Here is a 27,793-nt window from a genome sequence, read left to right as displayed (position 1 = left end):
TTCCTGCAGCCAGTCGATGGCCTGCCACACCTAATGGCTCTCGGTGGTTTGACGGCCCAGTCCACTGATAGGGGATCGATATCCTCCCTCGTTTGGTCAGCCCATTAATCCTGGTCAGACATGCGCCGCATCGCAACCAGAGCCTGATGACGCAAGCCCTATAATGCAGCTTTCACCTCACTACTTGGAGAGCAGAAATGCAGCCAGTTATGTTGTAGGTGGAGTTTTTGTATTTGTTTTGACAGTAAAATGTACAAGTCGGTTGTTCCCTTGGATTCCAATTTGTGGGCTAATTAGGGAAAGTTGTTTGGCGTGATTATTTTTTCACGAGTGAGTGATTTAAAATCGGCTGATAATCACCTGGCTCATGTGTGAAAGTGAAGTATGTGCGGTGTGTGTGTGTGTGTGTGTGTGTGTGTGTGTGTGTGTGTGTGTGTGTGTGTGTGTGTGTGTGTGTGTGTGTGTGTGTGTGTGTGTGTGTGTGTGTGTGTGTGTGATTGAGGCAGGGGGAGAAGTTTGGAGAACACTCTTGGATTTGATCATCTGACTTTGCTAATGTCCTGAAAGTAGTTTACGTGTTTCTGCGCGTGTGTGTTTGCTTGTAGAAGTAGGAATAGGTCCTGGGTCTGTGCAGTTGGAGCTTATGTCTGTTCTGTGGGGGTCTGGTGTTTTTATTGGTTGTGTCTGACTGCATAGCTTTGAGCTACAAACAGTATAGGAGAGATGAAAGACTTTGCTCTCTCTCTTTCTGTGTGTGTGTGTGTGTGTGTGTGTGTCTGTCTGTCTGTGTGTGTGTGTGCGTGCCGCCGTAGAGGGTCTTCCACACACAGACTCCCACCCCTGTCTTTGCTGATACCCCATGTGTGGGTGAACGTGACTCGTTAGTGCCCCAACAGTGAGCCTGCCTTTCCCAGAACACGGGTGTGCTTTATTTACATTCGGTGCTGGGGCCGGCGAGATTGGAATTCATGTTGCATTAAGACATGCTCTTTGGTCCTGACACGGACACAAACACAGATGCTGCCTTGTTTGCTGAGGGTAACGGCAGCAGCAGCCAGACAGCATGGTGTCTCTGCACAGAGTGTGTGTGTGTGTGGGGGGAATACAAGTGCCATTTGGTGCTGTGGAACAGGAACCTCATCACCCAGGTCATGCAGGACTGATTAGACACATATTGGGTTATGTAAACCAGTATGCACAATGACAGCAGGCTAATGCCGGTTTCACACCCACTTGTAAGATAAGTGGTGAGAAATGCTAATACAGTACATGAAAATTGCTTATCTTCCTTGTTAGATAGATAGATAGATACTTTATTCATCCCGAGGGAAATTTTAGGCATCCAGTAGCTTATACAACCATAACACAGCAAACACACATGCACACATATATCTCACATGCATAAAAATCTCACACACAAAAATAATGTTGTTCCCCCTTTTTTTAAAGAAGAAAATATTGTCTCATTGGACTGCTGTAACTAGTTTTGCATAAAGTCATCTTACATTTTTAGTAAAAATTAATGCAAAAGAAGAGCTTATGAACAGCTCTCAAGGATTGTGTGTTTAATGTTCACAAGGTCAGTAGAAGCACAGTAATATTGAATATTTCGTCATTTTGCCGACTTTATCCAAAGCAACTCGCAAACGTCAATTTTCCTTCAAGCAACTTAAGGCTCAAGGGCACAACGGATGGCAACCAGGAATCAAACCCTCAACTTTTCTGACCACTGCTTGCCTGACCGGCTCGTAAGCCACTACACTGTCACTACCCCATGTGAATGTGGCTCTTTTTGACTCTTATCTGGTCCATATACTGTATTCACTGTAAATGTCAATGACCTTTGATGACCCTGAGCTCTTAATTCTCTGTGACCATGTCTAGAGAGACGAGTGGATGACCTTTGACTTCCTGGCCATGAAGACCACGTCAGTAGCTGAACGCCGTGCGGAGAAAGAGCTTTTGAAGGAGGAAGAGATGGAGAAAGCACGTGCCATTGAGGAGGTGAGACGGCCTTACACATAACCATCATAATGGCTGTGTCAACTAGAATAAGATACCACTGCCTGAAGTCTCTATAGTCAGCCTGTCTATAGTAACTAGTGACAATAGCAAGGTTTGGAAAGTGAGATCAACCTTAACCACAAATAATAGAATAGGTATAAAAAATGAAAAACACTAAATGATAGAACTTAATAGTCATTTTAATCAATTTACATTTGTATTTCATTCCGGGAAACTTGAGTGGAATTTGGTCACAACACCACAGTCTCTTGGTTTTTGGATAGTCTCTGATTCACAACGCCCACTCAGCAGCAATCTGCATGGTGCTCTCTTGCCGTGTGTGTGTGTGTGTGTGTGTGTGTGTGTGTGTGTGTGTGTGTGTGTGTGTGTGTGTGTGTGTGTGTGTGTGTGTGTGCGTGCGTGTGTGTATACTGACGCACTTAAATCCCATGAAAGTGGTTTACCTTACCTCAGTCGACTTGGTTACCAGGGAAACCGCTATCAGCATAGCGGGATAAAAGGACATAACAAAGTAGTCTGTGGGGGCACGATAATAGTCTGACCGCAGTGTGATTCTCGGCAAATTAATTCACAGCGCAGTGCGAGGAGGCCCATTCTTGAATGTGATTGTCAGGTGTGTGTGTGTGTGTGTGTGTGTGTGTGTCCTACAGTGAATGGGGTAGATGGGGATGTGTCTTTGGTTGCAGGAGACAGGAAACGTCACACTGACCATCGTGAATAGAAATCATGCGCTAATCACTCCCCAGCCCTCTCCGAAATGGCCCCCAAACAAGCAGCGGGACTTTGATCGAAGGCACAGATGAGTTTAGGCCTCAGAACAATGACAATGTGATGTCAAACACACACACTCACACACACACTCACCGGTGAAGGAGGCAGTGATTAGTTGAGAGAGCGGCTTTTATGTTTGATCTGATATGGTGCTCTTTATCTTCCCATTATCACCCGGAGAGAAGAAATACTCTTTTCTGATTGGCTGGTGGGTGGCTATTAATTCTGAATAACGGGACACCTATGAAGTAGATCTGGTAAAAAAAGTTTCATATCAATGCTTATGAATGGTAACTATAACAACCATAGTAGGATGAAGAAGTAAGAATAGAAGTTATAGGGAATTAATGGACGAGCGCGAGGCAAAGTCCATTAATTCCCTATAACAGGACACTTCGGCGGCCGTTATCCCCTACTTATTCCTGCTGAATGGGTGTTGCTACCAGTGTAAAGGCCCATTCACACCAAGAACGATAACAGTAACTATAAATAAATATCGTTCTCGTTAATATGAATGACGACGTTCACACATAAACTATAACGATAACGACATGAAGAACGCTATCGTTGCAGATCACTTTCAGAACGATTTCCAGAAAGATAAAAAGCTAATAGCCAATCAGAACCCATCGAATTTTAACCGTCACATTCGTTAAGTTCAGTGTGAACGCTTTTATCGTTATGGTTATAGTTATTGTTATAGGCCTGTGAATAGGCCTTAAGAAAGACAAATGTGGTTTGTTTGTTTGTTTGTTTGTTTGTCACCATGATGAATATGTTCTTTTTATTTGTAGGCTGGTCTTCACAAACTTGAACTTAATCCTTACTGGAAGGATGGAGGGAAGGGCCTGCCCCCGGAGGAGGGTGCTGGAACTGCACCTTCTAAAGGTATTCCCCCCTAGTCACCCATACATTTTCCCACGGCATCCCCTGTTGTCCCCGTACCTCCACACAGAGCTCAGTTAGAGCCCTCCCAGCATGCACTGCAGCTCAGTGTGTCTCATTCTCCCCTTCATTTCATCTCCCAGAGAGGATGATAGTCTGAAAGGGGGGGGGGCGCTTTAGACCCCCCCTGTCCTGCCTGCAACCCCACCATATTTAAAACCCTCCTCAGCCTCCATGATGGATCACTGGCTGCTCAGTGTAGCACTAACACGGCCCCTCTGGCGCCCACCACAGCACATTTACCCTGTCTGGCCCCCCACCACCACACACACACACACACACACACAACTTCTTTGAAACGTAATGAGGCATCTGTCTCGGCTTCCCAGCAGCAGTGTAAGAAATGGTATCGCCAGTAAGCTCGTCATGTTCCGGCAGGGATTGGGAGCACAGCTAGCACCCCATAAAGCACCCATTAGACGAGACGGAGAGAGGGAGACGAGAAGAAAAAAAAAAGGAAAAGGGAAAAAGAACAATAATGTGAGAGAGAGAGAGAGAGAGAGGGAGAGAGAGGGAGAGAGAGAGAGAGAGAGAGTTAATGGGGAAAGTAGGACACTAGCAGGGCCTTGTGGAAAGGATGAAGAAATGAGAAAGGGAACAGAGAGAGTTGGTAAAAAGAGAGGAATTAGGGAACAAACCAAGAAAGGCAAGTGTAGAAATAGGTGGTGGTGGAGGTGTTTTGAAAAGTTCTGTGGAAAAGGGGGATGAAGAGATGGAGTGAAGAAGGGAGCATCTGAGGAGGAGAGGGAGAAAGAGGAGCGGAGTTGGCGTTAAGCTGACGCGGCAGCTGCTGGGTTTGCTCACTTATCAGGCTTGCATGTGTGTGTGCTGTCACTGCTGCAGAGTAAGCCCCGAATTAACACGATGCTGGGTAAACACGTTTGACTCCGGCGTCAGCACACACACACACACACACACACACACTCATTCACACACACGTACCAAGTCACACACAGTCACACACACACTCATATACACACACACACACTCATTCACAGCACGCACGCACACACACTCATACACACACACACACACAAACACTCATTAACAGCACGCACACACGCACACACACACACATGCTCAGACACTCACTTACACAGAATACACACACACACTGATGAATATGGCAACTGTCTCACTCACTCAGTCCCACTCTTGCCTGAACACGCACACACACTCTGATTGCTCTCCAGCTGTGGGACCCACTGAGTGCAGGTGATCTATATTTTCCCTCATCATGATGAATGAGTAGCTCTGAGAAAGCAGACCAGAGAGAGAGTGTGAGCAGACCAGAGAGAGAGACCAGAGAGAGAGACCAGAGAGAGACCAGAGAGAGAGACCAGAGAGAGAGACCAGAGAGAGAGTGTGAGCAGGCCAGAGAGAGAGACCAGAGAGAGAGTGTGAGCAGGCCAGAGAGAGAGTGTGAGCAGACCAGAGAGAGAGACCAGAGAGAGAGACCAGAGAGAGAGACCAGAGAGAGAGACCAGAGAGAGAGTGTGAGCAGGCCAGAGAGGGGGAGAGAGAGAGAGAGAGAGAGGATGGGTTAGAGAGACAGAGAAAGAGAGAGATAAAAGTCTTCTCCTGAGCTGCTTTGGCTGAGGGCTGTAGACCTCCCTGTAGACCTGTAGACACACAGGGGTGGATGTGTGCTGATCCATGACGAGCTGCTGGCTCACAGGAGCGACCCCACAGCTGTGCTCTCACTCTCTCTCTCCATCTCTCCTTCTCTCCCTCCCTCCTTTCTGCCCTCTATCTCTTGTCAGGGCATTCAGCAGCCTGGTGTGTGTGTGTGTGTGTGTGTGTGTGAGAGAGAGAAAGAAAGAAAGAGAGAGGAAGAGAGCGAGTGAGACTGACTTGAGAGAGAGTGGAAGTAGAAGGGAAATGAGGACAAAAGAGAGATGAGAAGATCTGGGAACAGGCCAGGCATGCATTTATTTTTCACAATCTGTCCCATCGATCATCATCATCATCATCAGCACTGTTTATCACTGCAGTCACATTCTGACATTTTCTCCTGAAGGACGGGCAGTGATGTTCTCGCAACGGATGTCAGGGTCATCTGTACTGCTCATTGTTTATTTACTCACCCAGTGGGCCCATCTCTTTGAAGGTTCACTGTGTGTGTGCGTGTGTGTGTGTGTATCATTAAGACTTGTGGTGCCAGGCCATTTAGAGTGCACATGAGTCGGAGCATCAGTGGGATTAAAGCCAGGAGTTTGCGGAGAGGACACCGAGTTTGCGGAGATCGGGATCTCGAGGGATGAAATGTTCTGTGTCGAAGTGTTCTGTCGGGGGAAAAAAATCACCTCAGATCTCAGCGTCTTCTGTTCATTTCCGTGCTTTCAGTTTTAAAGGCATATACTATGCAGGTTTTTTAGCTTAATATGCAACTTTTTAGCTTAATTTACCTTCATTTAACAGCTTCATAGTCATTGAAATGGTTATATGACCTTTTTCGGGTTGAATGGTGGCCGTCTCGCTTCCCCCTGAGCGCCTGTGAGCGGAAAAACCACCCTTGCAACTGTGGGTCGGCGGGCCGACAGCCTCAGTGTCAGGAAGTATAACTAGTGTAACGAATTGCTTTACTGCATTCAAATACACATACACGCCAGGCACCGGCTAGAAAAAGGTAGCGATGGAGTTTCTCAGACATTCGTCATGACAGAGCCAGTGAAAAAAAAACGAGAAAACAGTAAGGAAATGGCCAATACTGCGTAGTTTACCTTTAAACGGTCACATTTGTTTCTTTTTCTTGCCTCTTCTGTACTGTTCTGTTCTGCAGCGATGTTGGTTAATGATGGAGGCCTGAGCTGGCTTAGGAAGTCTTATCAGCGAATGAAGGAGCAGGCTGAGAGAGAGCAGCGCAGTCTGGAGGCAGTGGTGTCAGAGAGATACGGGGTGAGAACACACACATAAACACACACACACATAAATACACACACACATACACAACCACACACAAAGTTGTGCTGTCCTAAAGTTTTGTCAAGTGTTGTGTCACAAACTCATTCAACATCCACTCAACACACACATACTCAGTACACACACACACACACTCAGTTTAAACACGCACACACTCAAATACAGCTACAACGTGTTTGTGTATCACGCAGTACACACATAAACCGACAACACACACAACCAAAACCCAGCTTGAAACTACCAGCATCCTGAAGCCCCCTATCTGCGTTCTTAATTCCCTCCCTGCAGAAGTGCCAGCGGTGCACTTCTTGTGACAGACATCATGGAAAGCCTCTCAGAATTCCATCGCAAAGCTTTGTGGGCAAACCACCTAACTTCAGTCATTTTTCTTTAACCTTGTTTGCCGTAGGCATATTGGGTCACAATTGGTTTCGGTGCCTGAAATCCCCTCGTTGGTTCCCAGTTATGAAGCTGAACTCTGTTTTCCGTCTGTCCCGTCCAGAATAAATACCCGTTTCATTTGAACACTGATCCAGAAGCATGTTTTCCCGGGGGTGAAGGGGAAGACATGCGACTCCATTAAAATCGGTCCGTTTTAGGATTGTTATCTGATGGGCATCTAGTAACATTCTCCCTCTTCTAATCTTAATGGTTTTATTTTAGGATTTTTCCATTTATTTATTTATTAAATTATGTATTTATTTATTTATTTATTTATTTATTTATTTAATTGTCCTTACAGTCCATGAAGGAGTTTCAGCAGAGGCTACAGGAGGCGGAAAAGCTGGCTTATGGAGAGAGATCAGGGGGTGGAGGAAGAGGAAGAGGAGGAGGAGAGCGAGGGTGGGACAGAGAGAGGTGGAGGAGAGGCGTCCATCATTCGTCAAACAGCCGGGACAGAAGGTCGCCCCCTACAGACCAGGACAGGGACTGCAACCGGGAGAGGGACCGAGACGACGACTGGGGATGTGATCGTGATCGCGATGGAGACCGAGGGAGGGACAGGGACGGGAACTGGAGACGGGACAGAGAGAACGATGGCGACCGATCGGACAGAGGACGGGGGGAGGACAGGCCCTACCAGAGAGACTGGCGCAGAGACCGGGACAGAGACCGAGAGGACGGCAGGATGGACAGGGGCCGGGACGACCACAGGAGGGACCGAGACGAACAGGCAGGTAGGAGCACCGACCGAGACAGAAGACCCCGGGACGACCCAGCAAGACCCCGACCCGACGTCTCCCGACCCCAGCAAGACACCCCTCGGCCCGGCCGTGACCAGGGCGCAGCCTCTCTTAAGGCCCGGTTCCTGAAGCCCTCAGACCCAGATGAGGACGAGGCAGGCAGGTCCAGCTGGGGCAAGAGGCTCTCGGCCTCGAAGGCTTCCTCTGGCTTTATGAAGCCCAGTGACGACGATGATGACTGTGCGGCCAGCGCCCCAGCCTGGAGGAAAAACACCACGCAACCCAACCCTTCACAGGGGAAACAGGAAGTGGAGAGGGGCGTCACAGCAGAGAGGAGGCCACAGACTGACCCTATGGCTCAAACATCTGGCTCAGCACTGGTAGAAAAAAGTCAAGACAAGAAACCATCAGAGAGCCCACCAAGGTCAGTAACCATGTGACCATGTTTTTAGTGAGATGATTTACTGTTTTTGCTAATAATGAATCATTTTAATTCATGGATTCCAATATTGAAGTCCCTTTTGTTCATTGTATGTTTCATGTATGTTTCATGTTCATCAGTCATGTGAAAGCTCTACCTCCTACATAATGTTTAAGCAACTCAGGATAATTCTGGAAAGTAACCCAAGGTGAAAGTGTCAAAGTGTAAATGAAGGGTTAAATGTGTGTATCGGCTCAGATGGTGCCCTTCACAACATTAATCCAGTCCCTTAGTTTTTCTGCTGCCTGCACGTCTCATTTAGATGCAGATTTAGTGCAGAAAATGGCAGGTAGCAGCATAATTTTTCAGAAGGAGAGTCCTGATTTCGCTCTTCATCTTTGATGGGATGGAGAGAGAGTCGATGATTCTGCAGAGAGTCGGCGTTGCTGTGACGTCCCTGGGGTTTGCACAGGTGGCCGTGCCAAAATGGTGGCCCATCTGCCGAGGAAAGCACACAAAAAAAATCCCATCTTTTAAAATTCACTAACACACATACACACACACGCTAACACACATACACACACACGCAAACACACACACACACACACTCACACTCTCTCAGAGAAAACAATAATTGTGACCTCGTAGATGTATGGTGTGTTACCCTGAGGGAAGGAAATCATTTCAGGCAGATTTACAGGGGCCCGGAGGCTAACGGCTTGCACAACACATACCATTGGTTCCCTGGCAGAGAACTGAGGTGGGCTGACGCACTGAAGACATTTACTTCCCCTTCGTCAGGGCCTTTACTGCCGGAAAGGTAGCCAGCCAGGCAGACATGAAAATGACGCCGGAGTCGATAAACAAATATCGCAGATGCTCAAACCTGAAACTGAACATAATGTTTAGTCTTGTGTCACTCGGTCTCACACTTTGTCGCTCTCGCTCAGGATCTCGAAGTTCCAGATAAGTGTATCTTCTTGGTCCACTCTTTGTCCTTGTCCTCCTTCGCGGCCACAGTGGACACAGAACTTTCTCGTGACCCAACGCAAAAAAGGTTTCAGGGCCATACTGAGTCCAGACTCCCCCGACTCGTTGATCTTTACTCTAACCTCTTTCTTAAACCCCCTGCCCGTTAAAAAATGAAACGGTGTTATTCCCAGAGGCTGAAGAGCTACATTCGGAAGTCTGGCTGCGAACGTCTCACACAGAGGTGATGAAGGAATGTTTCACACCCTGTGGGTCCCACTTCTGGCACCAAAAGTGCCTTCCAATGCTGTGCCTCTACATGCAGTCATTATGCCAAACCTGGGCCTGATAAAAGAGGAAAAAAACGAAAACCTATTTAACATTTAATTAAACCTGAATTGCCCTACACGAGATAGAGATCTGTTTAACGTCGTCCCGGAAATGATTTTCTGCTCGTCTTTTAACGGTCGCGTCTGCACCCCCTCAAAGTCATTTGAAAGAGAGCGAGAGCAGCGCCTGCGCGAGACGTCCTTGTTATGCAGAGCGGGACAGCTGCTGTTGCCGTGAGCGACGGGTGTGTGATTGATGGCCGTCTGTCTCTCTTTCGCTCGCTGTCTTTCATCGACACCAGGCTCCCTTTGCGCCCTCGCACTCTCCATCTTTCACACCACCTCTCTCTTTCTTTCTCTTTCTTTCTTGTTTTCTATCTCTTTCTTTCTTTCTTTCTTTCTTTCTTTCTTAACCTCTCTCTGTCTGACACTGCAGTATTCTGTGTCCCATCTGGCTAAATTCAGGGGCTGTGTTTGACCCTGTGTGCTTTTTATGAGCGTGAGATATGTCCCTGCAAGGCCTCTGTCCCCAAGACTACCTTCGCTGGATACATATTTGGGCTGATGCATTAACCTCCTGCGTATTAGCAATTTGTCTTTCTGTTTTGCTCTCTCTCTCTCTCTCTCTCTCTCTCTCTCTCTCTCTCTCTCTCTCTCTCTCTCTCTCTCTCCCTCTCTCCCTTTCTCCCTTTCTCCGTCTCTTTTTCCCTGTGTTCCCATGTAACCCAAGAGATCAAGACTTATTCGTTCTGGGTGTTATTTCTGTCCTCCTCAATCAGTCACTTGTGAGACTTTCTGACCCATGATGTTGTGTTGTGAGAACTGTCCTAGTTTGAACTTCTGGTGGACTTTTTTTGTGTTTGCAGTTCCCAGAGTGAGGAAGAGGAGGAGGAGGAGGAGGAAGATGCCCCCATCTTGACTGATGAGGAGATGAACAAGCTGGGAGCCAAACTAGTCAAGGCAGAATTAATGGGAAACACGGTGAGACCCCCCAACTCTCTCCTCCCAGCTGTGTGTGTGTGTGTGCGTGTCTGTCTGTCTGTCTGTGGCATAGGAGCTATAAGTTATAGGTATAAGTTCTTCTGTTACCCAAAGCTAAAAGAACACTGTGATGCTCCAGTGAAGAATTGTTCGATAGTGTGTGTGTGCGCACCCATCTTGTTGTGCCTGCGTTAGCGCTCCATGTTTCCTTGTCCTGACTTCTTCCCTCCAAGGACGTGAAGGACAAACCCTGTCTGCATTGCCACCGCTCGGCCAATCATTCTGTCATTCGGTTGGGTTATTTGTGTAGTGCTTTGTGCCCCGTCATTGCGGCTGTGCTCTTAAGAGCTCCATCAAAGTGCAATGCCCAGATAAGATGGGCTCTTTTACTGCGCCGCCTGGCAATAAGGAGCCGCAACATGTCCCAGTCACTTATACAAGGCAGAAAGGGAAGGGCTTTGTCCAGCAGGACAGCCGGTCTTAACTGTGTGTGTGTGTGTGTGTGTGTGTGTGTCTGTGTCTGTGTGTGTCTGTGTGTATTTACTCCAAAGGAAAATTGATGAAGTACCAGAGGAGTTCTGTTGCATGTAGAAGTGCATTGTCTGTTTGTATTCAAATATTTCTGTGTGTATGGGTATGAGTTGGGACAAACAGAGGGAGAAAATGGTGGGGGTGTGAGGGGGGGGGTAGCATCACTGTGGACATCCATCTGTTTGACTGTGTGTTTTGGTCCCGGTCACACCATTCTCTCATCCAGACATCCGGTCTCAACATTGACCAGACAGAGGTCCTTAGAGCTGTTTTCTGTCCTGAAAAGATATGCGCCACCAGTTGAAAGGTTCCATCTCTTTCAGCACCCTCTGCTTCTTTTCCATTTCGGTCATGTCATCCTTGCCTTTACTCATTGCCCCCCCCCCCTCATCTGTACTGTGTCCACTTCAAAGACAAATGGACAGACCACACATGTGTCTTGTTCACAGACTGGTGGTGGAAGGAAAGGAGCATTTCTGTCCCTAATTGTTACCCCAACCCCACGAACGCCTGCTGTGTCTGTGTGACACTCTTGTTGGTCGATCTTTGGAGAAGTCCTTCATGATAAGCAGTGATTGTGGGAGAGCTTAGTACTCTACTATCTCTCAGATTTTCCTCCTGCACACAGTGAGGGGCAAGTCACTAAACTGTTCTGTGTCTGTGTCTGTGTCTGTGTCTGTGTCTGTGTCTGTGTCTGTGTCTGTGTCTGTGTCTGTGTGTGTGTGTGTGTATGTCTGTGTGTGTGTGTGTGTCTGTGTGTTTATTTCCACAGGCCCTGGCTGACAAAATCAAAGCACAGCTGGAAGCGGCCCGTGAAGCCAAGGAGAGGCGAGCTCAGAGGCCATCAGGACTGCAGGCAGGAAAAGCCCAGGTTAGTGATGGGTGGAAATTTAAGCATAGCCTACAAACAAATATTTCTTTGTAGGCGTATTAGCGAGACTGGGAAACCCTGAGCTGTGATTGTTGCACATTTTTAACCTCTCGTCATTACTTGGAGTTGAAAATGAAAATAAAAATGATCTTACCCTAGTGGGTTCCTCAGCCGAAGCCAATGAAGAATGTCTCTGTCTCTCTTGGTCCGAGTGCTTTTAAGTCCAGCCTCCCTTTATTAAATACCAAAGTCTTGGATGCACTGCTTCTGAGAGATTTATGGCTCCCCTTCTTGCAGCTATCGCGGTGAAAGTGAAACATGAACGTTTCTCGGCTATCCTAAGATTTACGACTATGTCGGACTTAACATGGATTGTATACTTCCTTATCCAAACACGCCACCGTCATTTCTTTGGTCATTTTTGCAAGTCTGTTATTACATTATCAATCTCTCCTAAAAACTAAAGTGAATAAGATTTGTTTTTTTTTGTTTTTAAATAGCTGCGCCTCTGCTCTAATGAATGTTAATTTACAGCATTGCTACTGATACAGGGAAGAAAGCTATGCGGCGAGGGTTCGGTTTTATTGCCCTCATCATGCTCGTACGGGTCATTGTGCACGTCGCTCGTTAGTTACCGGCAACTGGCACATTCGCCACGTCTGGCCGTAATTAGAACAAGACTTATGACTTGGCATAAAAGTCTTGATATTTTATCATGCCAGATGTGGCATTGCCTTCTATGGCCCTGCCGTTCTGGTAAGATGCAGTGGTGGGGACCTTGATGAATGTGTCTTCGGAGCCTGTGCCTGAGCCGAGTGTGTGTGTGTGTATGTGTGCGCAAGCATGCAGCGTACCGTCATAATTAACCGCTTCTGTAAACACAGAGGCACAGAGACAGTGGAAGAGTGTGTTGGCAGTGTTGAGGAAAGGATTTGGCTCTATCCACCATGCGCTGTATGCTGATCAGAGACAGTAGGCTTGTTTTAGAGTTGTAAATGTTAAATACATATGATTTATTTGGTTATTATGTCCACTGGTAGCACAGTGCGATCATATAGATAACAAGTTGATAGATAAACGAATCCCAGGACACCAGAACCATACCAGAGAGATAGACTCTGGGACACCAGAAAACAGGCCCACGTGAAACTTGATTTGCATGGAACCCCACCAGGCTGATGAAGAATGCAAGCTTTTGGTCCAAGGAGCCACCCCACTTCCGCACTGGCTCCCCAAAAGCCATGGAGACCGAACACTGTTTGTGGCGGTCATATCATGTACCGCTATGCCGTACATCTAGTTTGACAAGGGTCTGTCTAAGAACACTGAACATGTACTTCAGCCAAATTTAGACGCGTTTAGACTGGAGTCTCTCATCTTAGATTGCCGTGGTAAATTGTGAGGTGATTTTTATGGCGTCCCTGTGCTCACTCAGGCCGCTAGCACAACTGGCCATTAAATTCGTCTGGAGAGTAATGTCTGTGTGTGGCTGCTGGCCCGGATCTCCTCTTGGAAACCCGAGCCAGGGAACCGTTCCTCTTCTCCTCCTTTTTCTTCTGGAAACTTCCAAACACGCGCACCTGATCACCTGCGAGTGACGCCGCTGACGGCCTGAATGGCTTGGGGATGGTTAGTGTTTCCCGTCTCCCCATCAGTCCGGGAGCTCTGGTCGCTCCGTGTGTTTGTCAGGTATAAGTCCTTCTGGAAGAATTGCGATGAGGAATGGGGAGACTTCTCTCTCACTTTTTAGAAGGGTTTAAGATGAGGTTGTGAGGACAAGCTGTGGAACACAGGAGGACGCTCTCCATGCAAATAAGCCTTTGCCATTTGCCATCCTTTCGCATGTTGTCAAGTGACATAAATAATGCACAGACGGTTGCCTTTTGGACTTTTGTGTTGTGTTTTAGCATGCCTGTGTACAGGCCACAGGACATCTCAACAGAACTAAGTTCAAGGTCATAGACTTGTCACAGAAACTTGCCTGAAGAAGTAGAAGCTACTCTGCTTCAGTGGATTCTGCTGAAACCCAGTGGTATCATTTTATCATCAAGGATCCCTTTTTCAGTCACAGTTTGCATGTGATTCTTGTGTGTGTGTGTGTGTGTGTGTGTGTGTGTGTGTGTGTGGCGTTTTGTTCTACAGGTATCTGGTGGATCTCAGGAACCCGAGGAAGTGGTTCTGTTCCGGACCGACCACTCAGGTCGTGCCTGGCCTGTTAACGCTCCCTCAGAATCCCTGGAGCCTAGAGAAGGGCGCAGGAAGAAGAAAGCGGTAATGCGCACGCACACACACACACACACACACACACACACACACACACACACACACACACACACACACACACACACACACACACACACACTCGCACTACTGGGCACAGCAAATAAATTTCAGATGAAATGCTTGAGGATAAAGTTAAAATGAGGCCAAAAGTTTTTTGCGAAGTCATGGCCCAGATTAGCAGGGGCCATCCAGTGTCATCGACTGCCATTGCAGGCAATGCAAGCGTATGCGTAGGCTTAGCTTCGGAGGGCTGTACATTTGATGATTCTCACCCCAAACCCTCCACCCTCCACACCCACCCTCCAACCCCCTCCAAGAAAAGAAGGAAAGAAAAAAAAAAGTGGAATGTTAAGTGCCCGTACTTCGCAAGGCACTTGGAATGTTGCTGATCCAGAAGGATCTGCTGTAGACAGATACAGCGCTCTCTCCCCAACCCCCGCCCCGCATGTGCCCATCATTGGGAGTCTCCAAAGTGCTGGTGCAGGCTGGCGTTCACTCACTCACTCCAACCCTTCAGGACTTTCTGAGGCTTTAAAAAAAAAAAAAAAAAAAAGACATCAATGTCCACTCTGATGTCCTCTAGTCAGGAGCAGCTGTTTTGGTCAGAGATCTTATCTCTCCTGCTGCTTCTGTTCCGTCCTCTCAGATCTCCCTTCCTCACAGGAACATAGTTTGTATTTTTATCTGCGCCTTCGCTGGTGATCCTAATGTGTCGGTGATGGATTAATCTCCTTATTGTGGCCACATTGTGGCCAGTTTTTTTTTTTTCTTCTTTCTTCTCCTCTCCTTTCTCACTTTATCCTCCCTTCTTTTTTCCCTTTTTTTTTCCTTTCTTTCGCCATCTTGTACTACTCCCACTCTGACGGTCATGAGAACCGTGGGCCAGTCTCCAGGTTTCTCCCATGAGGCGCGCGCTGGGGGTCAGGGCAACTCACTCAAAGCCTTTAGTTCCCAGTGATCCCAACTTGTGTGTATGAAGCCTACACACACACACACACACACATCACACACATGCTAGTGTGTGTGTGTTTAATTTTGGGGTTAATGGAGGGTCAACATGTTTGATTGGCGTGATAAGATCGTGTTGGAGCTTGTTTTGAGATGATGACACGTGAGCACACACACACACACACACACACACACACACACACAGATAGACACACAAACAAACTCAATGTCCAGATTAATTCCCATTCTTTCAGCCCGGCTCTCAGATCAGTGCCCCATCTGTTAAAGCTTTTAATGTGTTTATGAAGTGGCACAGATAGTGGGAAAGATTAGAGTGCTCTCTCTCTCTTTCTCTCGCTCTCTGTCTCTCTCTCTTTCTCTCTCTCTCTCTCTCTCTCCCTCCCTCCCTCCCTCTCACTTCATTTTTCTTTCTCTCTCACACACTCTCCCTCTATCCCTTCTCTTCACTCTCGTTCTCTCCGCTGGCACACTCGTCTGTCCCTTCTTTTAATCCTCTCGCCCGCTTTTTTCCCTCAGCACTGGCTACTCCAGGTTACAGAGCCTGATTGATGCTCTGTGTTTCAAGGGTTGTTGTGAATAGCCGTTGAGTCGGAATGAGTTAATGTACGTTTTGTAATTGCAACAGCTATTCAGGATTACCCAAAGCACCCGTAATGATTGCACGCCATATGATGCTTCACTGAACAGATTCATGTGTGAAGTATTTCTCAACAAGTTTGGACTGTTTGAAATGTAATTGCCATAGAACCACTGAAGTGAGTAATCCATAAGGACCATACCTGTGGATAGCCTTTTTGCCAAATGTGTAAAACATAACAAACCATAACCATCTTTGGCATTCACCGGCTTGCTAGACCAAAAATCTTGCTGCCGTGTTAACGTACGTGCACTGATGAAAAGCTTTAAAGAATCAGATCTGCACCATATATATTATATGTATTATATGTACCCCTTCCTCATCTTCCTCAGATTGAGACACACCGTGATGGAGAGCGTGTGCGTTATTTCCATGACGATGACGGTATGGACCTGCAGGAGATGGTGAGGAGGGAGAAGATGAGCTCGGCGGAGGATCAGAATGCTCTCTACTCGCGCATGGCCGCCAAGGTAACACACACACAAAAGGGTTCAAGTATGCCTTGTATTGCATCACTTTCTTAAATTAATGAATTGGTTGAATTAATATGGTAATTTAGTATAGTTACATTTTAGGCTTGAGACGTACTGGCATTGAATTGTTAGTTAATTATTTTGGTACATAGACACCAATCAGTACAATAGATTGATTTTAGAAACTATGCAATCATTTCATTAAAATAAAAAAAACACAGACTGCAGAATGTACATATGCCTTTGACTTAAAGGTAACTTTGCCTCTGTCCCCAGTGTATCAGTGTAGAGAATTATTGCATTCATACGATACACTTCTTAAATTATCAACGAATAAGTCACACTTGCTTTCCATTGCCAAAGAGTTCCTCTGCTAACAAAAACACTGGCCTCAAGTTGAATGTGAGGGCCATGACCCTTGCTTTTTTTAGCCTCGTAAAGCAATCCTAGAACATTTTTTTTGCACAGGTTGAGGCTTGCAGTTGTGGTGCGCTGTTGTCAGATATATTACGTTTACGTTTGACATGTGCGGATGTAAATTGTGCGAGGAACCAGGTGCATCCCTGCTCACGCACAACCTGTGCTATATGCAGTTCAAGCTCGTAAAATTGGCCTTTTATCAAAACACTCCGCAGCAGGGCTACTCCGGGTAGCATGGTGCTGTTCCACATGCAAATACTGCAGTTAAAATACAGCGCTGCACAATAATACACCATTTGAATAGAAAAGAAAGGAGATAAAAAAAACTGGCCACGTTCTGGAAAATTCCCCTGCAATGATCAGTGAGCTTTCATGATGTCATCACGTCTGTCAGTGGCAGGTATTAAATTATGTTGCTTTAATCTGTAGTCATATGGATTCAACGACAAATCTATGCACAAATTGAGTTAATTTAGCTGGAGAGCACGTTAGCATTTTTTGTAAGGCGCTCACTGCGTTCACCTGTGGATCATGCTCCTCACTGCTTTCAAAAAAGTCTCTGAGCGAAACCTGACGACTTCTAAATAAAATGCCATTTCAGGTGCACAGGTGCTGGGTTTTGAGCACCTGGCCCGAAGCTTCTGACTGGGGTTCGTCATGCTCTCATCCCCTTGTGTGACTGTTCATGAGAGAGAGAGAGAGAGAGAGAGAGACGCACAGAGAGAGAGACGCACAGAGAGAGAGAGAGAGAGAGACACACAGAGAGAGAGAGACACCGAGAGGAGAGAGTGCCAGAGAGAGAGACACATCAGGCACCCTGGGGGTGCTGAAGACATATCACACCCTGGGGATGAATACAGCTCTGAGTCATGCAGGGCAACTGGACCCCATAGTCCGCAGGCCAGATGGTCCCAAAACGGCAGTCTCACCTGAGCTCTCAGCCTGTACCTGTACCTCTCCTAAGTCTCCCATCTGAGATTTCACCAAAATTCCCAGCGGGACGAGCATATCGAGTACACTTTCATGTGCAGTTACACTATGAGTAAATCATTACCAATCACATTTCTTTCTTTTATCTTCTCCACCTTTTTGAGTTCACCTTCAGTAATCAGAGGTAGATGTTTAGAGTTGTGTATGTAGTCGGTGGAGGTGAAGACTCAGGGGTTTGAGGAGGGCAGAAACAGCAGGACTTGCACCATCTCCCCCTCACTATGTTGGATTCTCTGTGTAAAATACTTCAAGGTAAGGACTGATCCAAGGAGAGGATGGTCCACTCAGGCATCACTGGGGACAACTATCTGACAAGAGAAAGAGAGAGAGTGATGAAAAGAAGGAGAGAGAGAGAGATTGAAAGAGAAAGAAAGAAAGAGAGAGAGAGAGAGAGATGGAAAAAGGGAGCAGGAGTTCTCTGTGACCTAAATAAAGCAGATATCGAAAAAGGTAGAGAAGCCCTGTCCATGGCCCTGTCTCTTGTCTTTTTAATCCTGTCACAGTGTGGAATGTTGATGGTTGCGGGCATTTGGGCATTTGCCACTGTAGTGCATTACCACACACACACATACACTCACGCACACTTACACTCAAACACCCCTCAGCCAGTCTTTTGAGAACTCGCCACTGAGTCCATGCCAATTAAGACATCTAGCCTGCCTATATATAAAGGCCTCCACCCACGCGTTCACATTCGCACATGCATATACACACATATAAAGATTTGTTTTTTAATTCATGCTCAGCCTCAGATACCCACAGAGATGCACTAATTCCTGTAATCCTCCTTTTCTTTACATATGAATGTAACCAAATCATGCACGCAAGCACGCACACTCACTTACACACTTGCATAATCATGCACATAGACACAGCTGTTGAAGTGTGTTAGGCCTCTCCCTCAGCTCTTTGTGTGCACCTGGAGTCCTTAGCTTCAAGTGCTGCAATCAGCTGCCAGGACACACACACACACACACACACACACACACACACACACACACACTCATTAATATCAGATTTTATACAGTATTTGATGTGTGTGCATGCCTTTATATACTGTATGTATGCTAGCTGTGGTTGCAGACATGCACACACACATTTCTATACATTTTTTCTGTCCCCCTCTACTACACACACGCGCACACACACACGCTAGCGCACACACGCACACACACACACACACACACACACACACACACACACACACACACACACACACACACACACACACACACACACACACACAATCCACTCAGGTAAAATTGAATTCCTGAACGCCTCCTAATCTTCCCGCATTGTGAGCCTATTAGACGGGAGCAGGAGCCTGGGATGGGTCTCATTTGTCAGTGTAGCGGTGACCGTGCCCCAGTGGACTGTGGGTAATAAGCAGCTGCTCGCCGTGGAAACCGCACAGAGGCACCTCATCGCTCACCTTCCCGCCTGTCCATACCCCCCCCACCCCCCGACACGTCCCGTGTGGGAGCTGCATGCTCATCGTGGCCAAGCCGAGGCCATAATGAAAGCGGCGGCAGCCGGTTTTAACCAGCTTTACCGCCGCAGAGGGACTCTGCTCTGCTTCCCGGGGCTGCCGCCGATCGCCGTTCCCATCGCAAGATGTCTCACAAAAGCACTCTGACCAACTGTGTAGGAACCCAATCTGGCGTGCTAGTGGATGGCAGTCTGATCTGGCCGTTGCTGGCGTGAATGGCGGCCGATACTGCCCATCTGCCGACATCAAAGCGGAGTTGCATTAGAGCAGCAGCCATTTTGCCTCAAGGGTGTAATGGACTAAAATGGCCTCATCATATTTGCGGTATCTGATCGTCAATTGTAGCGCTGTTTCTTCCCCTCCCAAGTGCTCAAGCAGACTGACTGCACAGATGGGAATTGTGTGTCTGTGTGTGTGTGTGTGTGTGAGAGACAGAGAGAGAGATGGCAGTATTCATCTCTTCTTGCTCCTAGGCCTTGGAAGAGAAGTAGCTTTCTCTGTCTGAGAATCTGTTTGGCTTTTTGTTTTTCTCATTTCTCAAGCACCATCACTTTTCCTCTCACTCCACTCCCCTATGAACATGTGTGTGAACACACACACACACAGACACACACGCGCACACACACACACACACACAGAGGGACACACACACACACAGATGCGCGCACACACAGACGCACGCACACACACACACACACACACAGACACACACCAACAGACATACACAGACACACACAAACCCTGTGGCTTTCAGCAATTTCATAGACATTAATGTGTCTAATGTGTGTAAATCCTCTCTGAGTGCAGTTCTCTTTGGTGAAGTTCAGAGATGGAGGGAGCGAGGAGAGGAGAGGCAGGGGCCCCGGAACGGCATTATTAATAAACTCGCAAAAGACGTCAGCGTTGCTATGGCGATGCCAAATGAAAGCGACAAACGTTACACCTTTTTTCGCTTTGTGCCATGCCTGCACCGCGCAGCTCTGCAACAGGTCTACAGCCAGCACTTGCTATAAATAAGGCACTGGTTACCATGACACATTGTCTATAAATATGAAGATGTTTATTTATTTATTTATTTATTTATTTATTTATTTTCATATGTTCCCATATTGACCATGAGTCGGAATGGCGACAGTAAACTGAACTGCCCCGTAATCAATGGCCTGGGTGGAGTGGTGGCAGGAGGCGGTTCTGTATATGTGTGTGTGCTTTTGTGTGTATATCCCCCTCCAATATGTTTATTGTAGGATTCTGTGTGTGTGTGTGTGTGTCAGTGTGTCCGTTTGGGGTTCATAGAAGAAGTGTATTGTTTTGAAACAAGATCCACTGTGTGAGCGAGAGAGGCAGAGAGAAAGTTAATTGCTTCGGAGTGTGTGTTCTCTGTGAAAAGTGAAATTGCAATCTACATCGTATTTGCAAGTGAGTGCAAGAGCAGCGTGTGTGTGTGTGTGTGAGAGAGTGAGTGATAAGATATATATATATATATATATATATATATATATATATATATATATATATATATATATATATATATATATATATATATATATATATATATATATATAAGACAGACAACAGAAAGACAGACCAGTGGTCATGTGATGGAGGAACACTGCTGGGTATTTAAGTGTTTTCCACCCCTGTGTAGAGAGCTCACTGTGTGTGGCTTTGGACGAGTGGGCAGTAATTGCAATCAGGAAATGCTCACTGAGATAACCAGGGTGGCTCCAATCAACCAACCAGTGAGTGGAGGCACCCGGCATTCTGGCGTCACAAGCATTCTTCTTTTAATTGGTTGATTTTCTCGTTATCTGTCCTTATGAATTATTCATGATGTGGAGAACAGGCTGACAAATCATATCTCTTTGTAATCTATTCTCACAGCTTGACTCTTAAGTCTGCTTTTGGATGACACTGGATTTCGATTCGATTTTTTGAGCTGCTACTGAAATTCGGACTGGATTAAATCGACTGTAGACCATGTGTGATTTGTGTGATACCCCACCTCCCCTCTCTTCTCGTTTACTCCTCTTTATCTTTTGTCCTTTCCGCTCCTCCTTTGACCTTGTCTCCCACCTCTACCTCCCATCACTCTCTTTAAGCCCCTCCAGGCCTCTGCTCTCCCGCTGTCCTCTACTCCCTTAGCTTTCCGGTCCTCTCTTTACCCCTCTTTCTCTTTCTCTCTCTCTCTCTCTCTCTCTCTCTCTCTCTCTCTCTCATCTCTCTCTCATTTCACTTTTCACTTTTTCCTCCACTTCCATGCCAGACTGAGAAGACACACCTCCCCCGCGGCTCATTCTGTTACCATGGACACCATGCACACACACACACGCACTTCTGTCATTAACCAGTTCAGTGGCCCTTCCCTCCCTCCGTATGCCCCACCTCTCTCCTCTCTCTCTCTCTCTCTCTCTCCTCGTCCCCCTGTGTAACTTTTCCATCCAGACTCGCCGCGGGCATCGATCTGCTCCGCGTCCAGTTTGCGCGCGGCCATAGCCTGCGGTTATGCAATAATAAGCACTTAGCCACCGACCCCCCCCCAGGGCAGTTTGCCAAGCTGCGTGTGTCAATCATCCCTGCGCTGCCCGCTTGTCTGCGTGTGGCGTTGGGATCCACTCTGCCATTCAGCATCACGGCCTCAGCATTGAGGTGGAGATGCTGGCCATTGCAAAGGTTATGGCCTCAGAACATGTGCTGCACAAATGTACAGCCTTTGATTCCTGTTTTTCACCCAACCAAACGTCTGAGGGTGCAGTAATTCAGTAGACAATCAAGTTAACACAAAATGAGAACACAAAACTCTCAAAGAGAGTCGGTGCTTTACACAAATGTTCTTGAACTTGACTTGACACTGTAGACGGGATCTCTGAATGCAGGAGAAAGAAAAAGAAAAGAGGAAAGCTGCATATTTGAAATTTTAGCTCTGACCTTTTAACCTTTTCACTTTTTGACCCCTGTGCTCTGGCAGATGATGGGCAAGCAGGACGGTGACAACTACACGCTGGACGACATGTTTGTGTCGAGCGCGGCACAGCGGGAGCGCTCGGGCGTGGACGAGGATCGGCAGCGCAGCAAGGCCATCCACGAGCACCGGCGGCTCGCCGCCCGCATGGACAAGTGCCCCTACTGCTTCGACAACCCCGAGCTGCCCAAACACCTCATCGTTGCCATCGGGGCTAAGGTTAGTGTGTGTGTGAGTGGTGTGTGTGTGTGTGTGTGTGGGTTGGTTATGCGAGTATGTGACGACATGCTTCAGAAACATGTATTCAATGAACAGTCAAATGCAATCCAATAGTGTGTTTGTGTGTTTGTTTGTGAGAGAGAGAGAACCTTCAACTTGTTTTGGCATCTCTCTACGGCCAGATATTGTAGCATCGTAGTTGTTGTGGCAGTAGTCATGCCATTGAGGCTTGTTGAAATGTGGCATTTGAGCTTGGCTATTAGATGACAGGCGAGTAGACAGCTGAGGCTTGTGCTCCTGTGCGACGGAGTGAAAGAATCCATTTTATCATTCAGGACACCGGGGAGAAGGTGATAAAGAGGCAGACGTGTAAAGAAACAAGGACCGAGAGAGAAAGAGAGTGAGAACCATGACAGAATGATGCGGTTCCCCAAACAACTCGTTGTCTTGTCAGGGGAGGCGAGGTAACAGGTTGCTGTTGCCCTCTGGTTGTAGTTCCTAGACAAGCCTGAAACTCTTCTCTCTCTCTCTCTCTCAATAATGATTTCCAGCGGACTGGTTGCTGACAGGGATCTGGCAGCTGTAGCAGAGATAAGCTCACCACTGTATTCATGCAGCTCATCACCTCACCTGTCATAGAGGATATGGTCTGTAAGATGAGTAGAATGGCCTGTTATCTATTGGTTATTGTCAGCGCCAACACTGAGGGCTGATGCAGCTCTAGCTTCAGAGTGGTATCCCCCGGAGCCATACCGCCTGTTGAGGGAGATCTTTGTGTTGTGGAGGACCCATGGGTTGGTCACGCAGGTGGCTCTGCGAGTGGAGTCCAGCTGTTCAGTGGTGACTGAAGAGGAGCAGGTGGAGGGTTATGAGAGTATCTACTGAGTTGGTGGAACAGAGTGGAAACACCACCATTTGTACTGGAACGAGTATGGAAGCGAATGAGCTAATGGAGCTTGGCTATGTTCTTTTTAATTAAGGCTGTTACTAAAGAAATACGTTTTTACTGACACATTGTTTGTGTGTGTGTGTGTTACCCCTTCCCCAGGTGTACTTGTGTCTGCCCAACATGCTGTCCCTGACAGAGGGCCACTGCATCATCGCCCCCCTGCAGCACCACTGTGCAGCCACTGGTCTGGATGAGGACGTGTGGACCGAGATGCAGGTTGGGCTCAGACTCTCTCTCTCTCTCTCTCTCTCTCTCTCTCTCTCTCTCTCTCTTTCTCTTTCTCTTTCTCTTTCTCTTTCTCTTTCTCTCGCTCTCTCTTTCTCTTTCTCTCTCTCTCTCTCGCTCCAACCCCCCACTCCCCCAGCCCTACCTCCGCACTAATGGCCCTTTTCCACTATGGGGTAAAACCCCGGTGTCTGGGGTAAAGCCTCAGACTTTTTATATTTCCATGATAGAGGCCGGAGCGGGGTTGTGGCCCAGATGGCCTCGGGTCGGCCCTGGAATAGGGGAGGGCCAAATCGGGGCTGAACCGAGGACTCTTGGAATGGAATACGACGCAACAATAAAACCGGAGAAATTTAAAAATAGACCAGTGACATTTGTTTAGAGTTGCCTAGCAACATAAGTGACTCTGCTTATTTTTGTGAAGGAAAAACGATCTACATATAAATAAAAGTTTTGCTCATACAAAGGTTCTTACAATGTTATGACTTGAAATGTCCTTGTAATTAATTTGACGTATGCTCGCAGTGTCGTTGCTAAGCACTGTTTCTAGCATTGTTAGCTAATGTTCCCGATGTTACGGCTCCTTATGAAAACACAACACCGAGGCTACGCACCGGTGTTTAAGACCGGGGAAAAGCCTTGAGCCAGCCCCAGTCCGTAATGGAAAAGAGCCATAACACAAGGATCCGAGTCATGCCAGGAACATCTTCCCTCCCATTCTCTCTTCACATAGCAGTTCTACAGCGCATGGCTGTCCAGGATTGCGGAGGATGGCTGGCTTATAGGACATGATGACTCCTATATGCTCCACATCTGCCCAATACACATTATATAGACTGTCCCATCCCAATGAACACCACAAAACAAATCGTTCTTTTCAGTATTTTTCAATATGGACGACATGACATGTTCTTTATTTGACTGTGAGGTCAACATCTCCTCTACGTCAACGTTAACACTCTGATCTTGGACCAACTGATGTGAAATATAATATTAATTGACAAAAATTATACAGCCTCTCTCTTTCCCTCTCTCTCTCTCTCTCTCTCACACTCGCTCTCTCTCTCTCTTGCTCTCCTTCACCCCTGTAATTTGTCTGTGCACGGTAGCATGCTTTGTTTGCCTCTCTTTATCGGAGGCTTGTCCTTCATTAGGCTAATTAGATGGTTGCACAGTGCCGAATCATGTGGTTGGATATTGAATTCCACACAAGACAATGGAGCAGAAGCCCCAGTTTAATTACTGTGCCAGGCCTGGAGAGACCACGCAGGGGATCAGGAGAGCGGGAGGCAGGACGGAGCCGCCGGAGGCAAGGAGAGAGAGACAGACAGAGAGCGAGAGACAGACAGAGGGCGAGAGAGAGACAGACAGAGAGCGAGAGACAGACAGAGAGCGAGAGACAGACAGACAGACAGACAGAGAGAGACAGACAGACAGACAGACAGAGAGCGAGGAGGCAGGACTGAGCCGCCGGAGGCAAAGACAGACAGACAGACAGACAGACAGACAGAGTTCATAGAGTGGAAATTGGGGGCTTTGTTTACAGGAAGGGAGGAGCTGCCATTGGGCGACTTACAGGAGGGATCACCCTGATGTTGAAGGGCTGTCTCATTTAGTCGTATTTCTAATCACATGTTGAAACCTGCAGACCTCCAGAACAGTCTTTTTGCCTTAGATTGGGCTTTTCAACAGCCAAGCATCTCTGGTCAATTGAGTGTCCAGTTGATGTTGCTGTGAAGTTGAGCATACCTCAGACAAAATTGACCAAACTCCTTCTATGGAAATAGCAAATGTGCTGACATGACATTAAGCCTCAGTAATGTCCCCCAAAAACTGTAGGAGCACTGGATTGCATGAACATGTGTATCTAAAGTGCCATGACTTGGAGCTCAACTTCAGTGTGAAGGTATGAAGTCCCTGTTAGTGTGCCTCTGAGGTGTGATATGCAAACCTCTGTCTCTGTTGGAGAGGCACAGTAATAGCCCTGTGTGTGTGACTTCTCACATCCTAACCTGGAGACTTGTCTTCACACAGATGTTTAGACGCGCACTGGTGAAGATGTTTGAGGACCAGGACCAGGACTGTGTGTTCATGGAGACACACATGAGCCTGAAGAGACGGATGCACATGGTGTACGAGTGTGTTCCCCTGCCTAAAGAACTGGGGGACATGGCCCCCATATACTTCAAGGTATGCTCAAAGTTTTTGGTTATGTACACTTCCTTTTCTGTCATGTGTGTTTAGCTTTTGAAAGACAATTGATTTGAGATGCTCAGGCAGGATTTTATGTCTTATATATTTTTTCTTGGTCATCAGTACATAAGTACACACACACACACACACACACACACACACACACACACACTCTCTCTCTTCATTTCTCAGACACATACACACCCTCAATGACACACACATTCAGACATTTTCAGAACATGCTGTTCAATTGGAGTCTTTTTTTTCTTTCTTGTCTCTGACGTGCAGAAAGCCATCATGGAGTCTGACGAGGAGTGGGCCATGAACAAAAAGGTGGTGGACTTGTCGCAGAAGAACATCCGACAGGCCGTAAGTATCTCATCATTGTCTCGCTCCCAGGAAGGGTGCACTGCCAGCGTTAATACTCTCTCCCAGACACAGAGGACCTGTTAGGACTCCTGGAAATAAATGAAATTCCATAAAATCCTTTCTTCTGAATGATTCTGTCGTCTGTAGAGTTCCTGTCTGGAGTCCCGCCCATTTTAGAGCGGGAGCGGGAGCGGCTTGTGATTGATGTGGACTGACCGACTGTTCTCTTTGCTTTGCCCCCAGGTCCCCAAAGGCCTCCCGTACTTCTCTGTGGACTTTGGTCTCCAGGGCGGCTTCGCTCACGTCATTGAGAATGAGCAGAAGTTCCCTCACTACTTCGGAAAGGTCAGCTCATTCCCATCACCTGTGAGCCCACGATGTGCAAATCCACTCGGTTCTGTGTTCAGTAGTGTCTGTGTGTGCTCGTAGCCTCTTTTTTTTTTTTTTCGGTCAAGCGTGACATGAACAACATACCGTTCCTTATGTGGTATCACATTAAAGGATAATTCTGGTATTTAGCACTTTAAGTCCCTTTTCTGGTTTGTTTTGGATGAACAAGAGTGGTGGACACAGAAATTTGGACGATGGGTCCTGTCTCGACGTTTTGAATCGGTGAGTTGCACAGTTTTGAAAACGAACGTTAAAGGTTGTTTTATGGACATGTTTGTGCATGCACATAGCCAGCCACTCTGAAGCAGTCAAAGGCGATTCAAAACGATTCAAAAAGTCAAGACAGGACCCATCGTCAAATATAGGTACCAATATGGTAATACAAAACTTTTCATTTGTATTACTATTATTGCATTATCAATATGCACACCTTTGTGGGGTATATTATGTGGGACTATTTTCTTGTGGTATTCACTCCATTCCCTGTTCTCTGTGTAATATGGACATGTTACGGAGTGTTGTATAGTCATTTGTTTTGTCTCCTCCATTAGGAAATTCTGGGGGGGATGATGGACCTGGAGCCCCGTCGCTGGAGAAAACCCATCCGGGAGAACTTTGATGACCAGCGCAAGAAAGTGCTGCAGTTCGCCCAGTGGTGGAAGCCCTTTGACTGCACCAAGACCGAGTGACCGAGGTCATCCAGGCACTTAAGTGTGAGGATCCATACAAGAGACGATGTATGGGGTTTTATTGGACAGCAGGACTTTTAAGACAAGCAAGGGATGTTATTTGTCAGGACTATTTGGCCTCTCCTAAAGAGAGGACATTGCAGATAGGCCCAAGAACGAGGCCCCTCTCTTTGTCTTGTGTTAATGTGTCAGTATAGAGATTTCACATTTAAAGATTCTCTTCAGCCAACGTGACCATAAAACAATAAAAGATGTCATTTTAACATGCTTCCACTGGCCTGTCTCTGGTGATGCTTGCTCATGGGCACAAACTCCGACTCAGAAACCATCATGCTACAGACCCAGGTGGCAGCAAACACAGGTGTGGGTCATGGTCCCCTGACCTTCAGTGCCCTCTGCTGTCCAGGAAGGAGAGGAGAGTGGTGGTGGTGGTGGAGCAGGCTTGCTGCCCTCTAACCTCACACAACATCCCCATGGTCTTCATAGTGACCAGTCAGTGTCAATGAGTATTCGCTACCTGTGCACAGATATATAGTGGCATCATCACCTACCCTTGCACAGACGTAAGCGCGCACACACACACACAC

General features: G+C 47.1%; 1 protein-coding gene across 1 annotated transcript in view; it reads left to right on the top strand.

Moving 5' to 3' along the window:
* cwf19l2 (CWF19 like cell cycle control factor 2) overlaps window positions 1–27,474 on the top strand; it is a 36,541-nt gene extending 9,067 nt beyond the window's left edge. The window contains exons 5-18 of the mRNA XM_048264664.1: window positions 1,885–2,004; window positions 3,591–3,684; window positions 6,524–6,639; window positions 7,406–8,271; window positions 10,433–10,547; window positions 11,851–11,949; window positions 14,092–14,220; window positions 16,171–16,308; window positions 22,179–22,391; window positions 23,440–23,556; window positions 25,600–25,755; window positions 26,047–26,127; window positions 26,371–26,472; window positions 27,069–27,474. Of these exons, the coding sequence (XP_048120621.1) occupies window positions 1,885–2,004; window positions 3,591–3,684; window positions 6,524–6,639; window positions 7,406–8,271; window positions 10,433–10,547; window positions 11,851–11,949; window positions 14,092–14,220; window positions 16,171–16,308; window positions 22,179–22,391; window positions 23,440–23,556; window positions 25,600–25,755; window positions 26,047–26,127; window positions 26,371–26,472; window positions 27,069–27,206 (2,484 nt within the window). The 3' untranslated portion in view covers window positions 27,207–27,474. The remainder of the gene's footprint in view (window positions 1–1,884; window positions 2,005–3,590; window positions 3,685–6,523; window positions 6,640–7,405; window positions 8,272–10,432; window positions 10,548–11,850; window positions 11,950–14,091; window positions 14,221–16,170; window positions 16,309–22,178; window positions 22,392–23,439; window positions 23,557–25,599; window positions 25,756–26,046; window positions 26,128–26,370; window positions 26,473–27,068) is intronic.
* The last annotated feature ends 319 nt before the right edge of the window (window positions 27,475–27,793 follow it).

The sequence above is a fragment of the Alosa alosa genome, chromosome 15 (genome assembly GCF_017589495.1).
Source record: "Alosa alosa isolate M-15738 ecotype Scorff River chromosome 15, AALO_Geno_1.1, whole genome shotgun sequence".
NCBI classification, from domain to species: Eukaryota; Metazoa; Chordata; class Actinopteri; order Clupeiformes; family Clupeidae; genus Alosa; species Alosa alosa.
Note: the sequence above shows the minus strand (reverse complement) of the source record. Positions and strands in the feature narration are given on the sequence as shown.